This window comes from Myripristis murdjan, chromosome 17 (genome assembly GCF_902150065.1).
Source record: "Myripristis murdjan chromosome 17, fMyrMur1.1, whole genome shotgun sequence".
NCBI classification, from domain to species: domain Eukaryota; kingdom Metazoa; phylum Chordata; class Actinopteri; order Holocentriformes; family Holocentridae; genus Myripristis; species Myripristis murdjan.
In genome coordinates this window covers 13,984,472-13,990,471 of record NC_043996.1, presented here as the reverse complement: position 1 = coordinate 13,990,471, position 6,000 = coordinate 13,984,472, and the positions used below count along the sequence as shown (strand labels likewise).

Here is a 6,000-nt window from a genome sequence, read left to right as displayed (position 1 = left end):
AACACATAACACGAATGAACCCAGTGCAATGCAGTGCAGCTGCGGCACACTAATTCTCTCATGTTAGATGAGTGAAATTCAGTTGGAAAGTTACATCTTTGATTTGCACCTGCGCTGCGGGATCCCTCAAGGTGAATCAATTTTCCATCTTTTGAACCAGTTGAGTGATTTATCTTCTCGTGTATAGACTCGTCCTATCTTTGTTGCCCCACATCAGTCAGCGCATCTCGTCCTCATGCTGACAGGTAACCAATGGGAGGGCCTCCTCGCACGAGCCTACCGCCTCCCCGGCAGCAAGCTCCGCGCGCTCATTGGATAGGACGTTACAGTGGGAATGGAACGCGAAGAGCTTGCACACGAGCCGTTCGCGTGCAGGCACCGGCTCTATAAATACGACCCGAGGTGCAAGTAACGGGAGTGGATTTGATACCTGCTTGGTGTTGCGACGGAGACTAATTCACCTCTGACGTCTGCCTTTGTAAACACCTCCTCGGTTTTCAAGGAGAGAGCGGGACACACTGCCGGGGCTAACTTTCTTTTTTTGTTGTTGTTGTTTGCAACATTTGCATTCTTGGTAAACACTTGTCTGCTTCAGCTGGTCCACTGTTGCGAGCTGAAGAGCCGAAGATGCCAGCGGGTACTTTAGAAAGAACATCCCCATCCTCCGTGGCCGCTACTCCTGCAAGTGGCAACACGACACCCGACAAACCGCGGACTCTGGCGGAGAACAGAAAGGTATTTCACATCTAAACACCTACAAACTTGTCGTTTTGTTCATTTTCGTTCCCCTGTCGACCGAAATTGATACATGAGAACAGTTATGACACTTCAAGAGTAGCTTAATGTTATTTCCCCCCCTCTCTTCAGTCCTCTAAACCCATCATGGAAAAGAGGAGACGAGCGCGCATCAACGAGAGCCTCGGCCAGCTGAAGACCCTCATCCTGGACGCGCTGAAGAAAGACGTAAGGACACGTTTGGTTATTCATCCCTTATGAGGTCCAACCCAGCTTTCATTTTGGAAAATAAACTAGAAGTAATTAAGTCGGCGAATTTCCGGTCATTTGTAAACCTGCATTTATCATTTTATCACTTCAGAGCTCCAGACACTCCAAACTAGAGAAGGCGGACATCCTGGAGATGACAGTGAAGCACCTCAGGAACTTGCAGCGACTTCAAATGACCGGTATGTATATTTTTATTGATTTATCATTCTCTTTCATACATTTTGGCTGGGAGTTTAGATCTCCAGATTTAGACTTGGATCAAATTTAGGCTATCGTCCTATTGTCTAGTAGAAAATGATTACTGATTTTACAAGCTTCACTAGTAAACTTAGTCAACAGCATATAAAACACCAGAAGGCCTACATTATTAAATGGTCTTGTGCTTCTCTTGAATATACTATCTTTTCCTCTGTATTTTATCTTTTCTGTGCCTTTCCTTTGATTAGATAAAACACATTGTAAACTGTTTAGAGATATTTGCCTTCTTTCTTTCTTTCTTTCTTTCTTTCTTTCTTTCTTTCTACTCATTTATTTTTTATTTCCACAGCTGCTGTGAACACGGACCCGTCCATCATGGGTAAATACAGAGCCGGGTTCAGTGAGTGTGTCTGCGAGGTCACCCGCTTTCTGTCCACCTGTGAGGGGGTGAACACTGAGGTGAGGACCCGTCTTCTCAGCCACCTGGCCGCCTGCGTGTCCCAGATCAATGCCGTCAACTTCTACGCCCCTCTCCCGGGGGTGCTTGGATTCGGACAGAGCGGCACACAGACGCCGGGCGCTGCCTCTGCTCAGGTGCATGGGGTGCCTTGCAAAAGTGGCTCAGCGATGAACATTCCCCCAGAAGCGGTGAAGCTGTATGGCGGGTTCCAGGTTGTGCCAACGCCGGACGGACACTTCGCCTTCCTTATTCCCAGCGCCACCCTCGCACCCCTGAGCTCACAGAGCAGCCATCACATGTCACCTGTTGTGCCTCCTCCAGTCACCTCAGACTCCATGTGGAGACCGTGGTAGGGTCCCCCATTTGGAAAAAAAAAAGGACATTTACCCAATGAGACATATTTTTGTATATTTTGTAAATGATTTTCAGATGATACTTGAGTGAAGTTTACACACATTTACTTTTTTTGTTATATGGGCTTCTTTAGGAGCTATTCCTGGCCTCTTTCTTTACTGTGTTGTTTTCTGGCATTGCTATGGCACAATTTGTTTACAAATTCCTTGAAAAGCTCTTCACTGGTTTCTTTTTGAGATCAATAAAATGTTTCTGAGATGCTTTATGCTAAACTGGCCCCTATTTGTCATTTCTCTCCCACTGAAAAATGTTTATTTTGCCTTGATTTGTACATCTTTATTTTTATTTGAATTTGAGTGCAGGTTGTCTCTTTCAAAAATGCAATTAGCTGCTCAGGGTGTGACACTTTGACTTTACTCAGGTCTGTCTGAAATTGTATTAATTAACCAAAGCGACTCCTGTTTAGAAGTGTTCTCTTCCTGCCTCGTCCACACCTGATCTCTTTTACCGTTCTCATCGTGGCTTGTTTGGTAACAGTACAAGCCTGCTTTCTGTCTGGGAATTTATACCTCTCAAATGAGGTAAGGAACCTGAGAGGTTGTCTGCTTGCTTTCTTGCCAGATGGGAAATTGTACTGATATGTGACATGACTGTGAACTGAATGACAGGGCCAAATGAAGACTAGACTTAATATGATACTGCCACGGTCTAGGTATCTCTGGGATTAGGTGCAGTTTGAAAACACTTTGCTGCTTTTGGGCTGTCCTTCCCAACATTTATCTATCTTATCCCTCAGATTTCTACAGTTACAATAAATGACCAGTTTACATTGAGAAGGATACAACCCTTTGACAAAGTATTACAAAGCAGACTGGAAATCTAATTTAAGGCGATTTGGATCCTCTTTTTTATTTTCACACAGGAAGTGTATGTTTGCACATGAGATCTCAGAGGCTTAGCAGCAGCAGCAGCCTGGCAGTGCGGGTGCAGCGCTGTCCATTTAGCGGACAGTTAAAGAGCCGACTGTCCCAGCGTGTGTCCTGAACATGGTGCTCACACAGCGGGGCACGGTAGAGCGTGACCAGAGGTCACAGGTGCCCCTCATTCACACTCGCAGGACAACACAGCTTCAACAGCATGTTGCCCAAAATCTGGCAACCCATCAGCAGACCTGGCAGCCCATCATCTGACAGGCAGGGCCTCCTTTTGACAGCATCAAACACTGGAGCCTCAAGAGGCAAACAAAATCACACAATCCACAAGCATGTTCCTGATTTTATATTCATGGAATTTTATGGATTAAATTGGATTAGGAATAGGAGTAAACTCTATCTTTCAAAGTAGTCCTTGCTCTTCCCAAAAACAAAAAACAAAACTGAGCTACAGGAATGTATTTTGTAAAGAGTCTATAATATTTAACTTGTTAATCAGTCTATAAAGGAACAAATACTTGAGTAATGGTTTTTAAATTTAGCTTTGCCGTATGGAAACATCAACAAAATCATTTTCACCTCAACAGTTAGGAAAACTCTTGTCCTTGTGCAAATGATACAGTCAATTAAGTTTACATCTCTGTTTTGCCCCATCAGAGGCTAGACTGGCAGTAAGTAGGACTAAAGGACAAAATAGAGACTCCCCTATCAGGGCAGCCTTTGAGAAGGGCCTCCGAAACACAAAAACAAAGACTGGCCCCTCAGTGGCTCAATGGCTCCTCTCTTTGTGGCCCTCTCCATCTTCATAAAGGGCCTTCCCCTTGTTTATCCAGGAAGAGGTTTAATGGTTTGGAGGGGGGGGAGGAGGACCACGCTGTCACTTTCTCCATGCTAAAGAAGGCTTATTGTTGAGTGCTCCCAAAGGGTCGTGGGCTAAAGACTTTTGGAGAACTCTTCAGGCCAGGCCACGGTCCTAGATAAGACGAGCACTGAAGTGCTGAGCAGGTTGCTGCTGTCCATTTGCTATAGGATTCTCTATGGTGATGAAGTACGATGGGGGACGCTGGAGTGGTTTTAAACGGGGCAACTTCACCAGATGATGGCCACTGAGAAAATATGCTCTGTCTACTGGTATTAGTCACCTCCCTCCTGCTTTTGTCCAATTGTCTCTAAATCCTTCCTTGTGCTCCCTTTCTCTTCTGCGCCTTTCATTCTTCCCTGCATCAAAACCCCAGTTTGATGCATTATTTTCCTATACCTTGTAAAAAAAAAAGACAGAAAATGGCAAACATGAGGCTGGATGAGGCCTGCCCCCTCACTGTGCTCCATGATTGATGGTCTCTCTTCACAAAGACAGTGACAACGCTGACAGGATCCCTGCTATGGTGACCATCTCCTCCTGACACACACCGGAAACCTCCACTGCCGCCGCCTCGGGACTGAATCGGTGCAGTATTGTTCTGTTGGTTGTTATGGTGTTTGATGGGGGTCGAAGTAGCCAGCAGTGGTTCACATCAAGGGTAATGAATAGATTATGCACTCGATATCAATGGTGAATGAACAATGCTCTTTGTCCCTCTTTTGATTTAGCTGGTTGTTTTTGAAAAACCAAGGAACACACTCCGGCGCAGTTTACAGGGTGAATTTAGTATCAGCATGACACGATAACATTGAAAGCGCAAAATTTATTACCGTGGACCCACACAGCGTGATGAGGGTGCGATCCGACAACCAAATAACTGCGGTGCTACATCACAAGTCATCACAACTTCAAAGGGGATGTTGTGTTGGATGGTGGGCTGGGTGCGGGGGTCTCGTTTTCCTGCAATGCTTGGCCATATGCCCATGAGGCTTTATGAAAAGAGCCATAAAGATACACTTTCACTGCAGGTGTCCCTTCAAAGTGAGAGATCCCATAATGTGGATGCTCGAGTTACAGACTTTTGGTCTGACCAGGCAAGCAAGACTAAAAAATCATGTGTGATCAACTGAGAAAAGCTGACAGAGTCTAACTTGTGAGGCAGCAAGTTTTTGTAGCTTTGCAAAGTAAGTGGCTTCATGCAGTGCTGCTGGGACAGGAGAATACTCTGCACGTTTTGAAGCCAAGACAAGGTGTTCTCTGAAAACATGGAACTGAGATTTGATGAGCCAAACTTTTGATTGGCTGCTATTGAACACATAAAATTCTTGAATGATTGTCTCAGTTTAACCATGTTTCAACAAACCATGAATTGTCATGAACACTCAATCATTAGGACCCATTGCGCTATGAAAGAAGGACGTCTCTAGAAAATTTAATCATTTTGGAGCAGCAAAGTGCTAAATTTCACTGCAGCTCCTCACTGCAATGATTTATATGCAATGCATCGCTCTCTCCATAATAAGCCCTCTCCATCGGGGGGGATGGAAACAAAACAAGGATGACCAATATAAGAACGGGATCCTGGGGCTGTAGTTGCAGATTGATCCTCAATAATTGTAATTTGATGATAAGAGGCTTACAGCCCCTTGTTATCCTCCAATAGGGAAAGACAAGACAAAGGGCAGCGTACCAGTATGCTAAGATTCCCATTCTAGTGACGTCTCCCCAGCCACTTAACACCCACATCAGGTCAGCTGTTCTTAATTTGGTCAGCAACACCAATTTAGCCTCCACCCGGGGGTCTGAGTGCACTGAGGGATAAATATTGACCCTTGTTTGTAGGTATGACTCAAGTTTTGTCGTAAGTGCAAAATGGCCTATTTGTGTTCTTGAGACATGCGGGTCACCGTATCGTGGAGGATGTGTGTCACCCTCTCATTTGCTGAGAGGGACCTAATAGACACCTCTCTATGCGATAGAAATGGGTGTTGGTTGTTATCTCACGACTGACTGAACTCATTTAAGGATAGCTGGAGAAGAAACAATGAGCTTGTACTATAGTAAAGATCGGATTATATTTGGTTTCTACATGTTCTGCCCCCCACAGAAAAGACAAATGCTTACACCCTGTTGTTTTGAATATGATGTTAAGAATGATAAAAATTTGTGATTACTGATTGATCTGACTT

The 6,000-nt window shown here is 44.8% G+C and overlaps 1 protein-coding gene across 1 annotated transcript; it reads left to right on the top strand.

Annotated features, from left to right (window-relative positions):
• The first annotated feature begins 452 nt into the window (after positions 1-452).
• On the top strand, positions 453-2,235 carry LOC115375242 (transcription factor HES-1-like). The gene is made up of 4 exons (XM_030074641.1): positions 453-735; positions 868-963; positions 1,097-1,184; positions 1,553-2,235. The coding sequence occupies exons 1-4, from the start codon at positions 628-630 to the stop codon at positions 2,014-2,016; spliced, it is 756 nt and encodes a 251-aa protein (XP_029930501.1). The 5' UTR covers positions 453-627; the 3' UTR covers positions 2,017-2,235.
• Positions 2,236-6,000: the final 3,765 nt, after the last annotated feature.

Coding starts and splice junctions, on each gene's coding strand:
- LOC115375242 (XM_030074641.1), top strand. CDS start 628: ATGCCAGCGGGTACTTTAGAAAGAACATCCCCATCCTCCGTGGCCGCT. Junction 736..867: donor CTCTGGCGGAGAACAGAAAG/GTATTTCACATC, acceptor CCCTCTCTTCAG/TCCTCTAAACCCATCATGGA. Junction 964..1,096: donor TGGACGCGCTGAAGAAAGAC/GTAAGGACACGT, acceptor TTATCACTTCAG/AGCTCCAGACACTCCAAACT.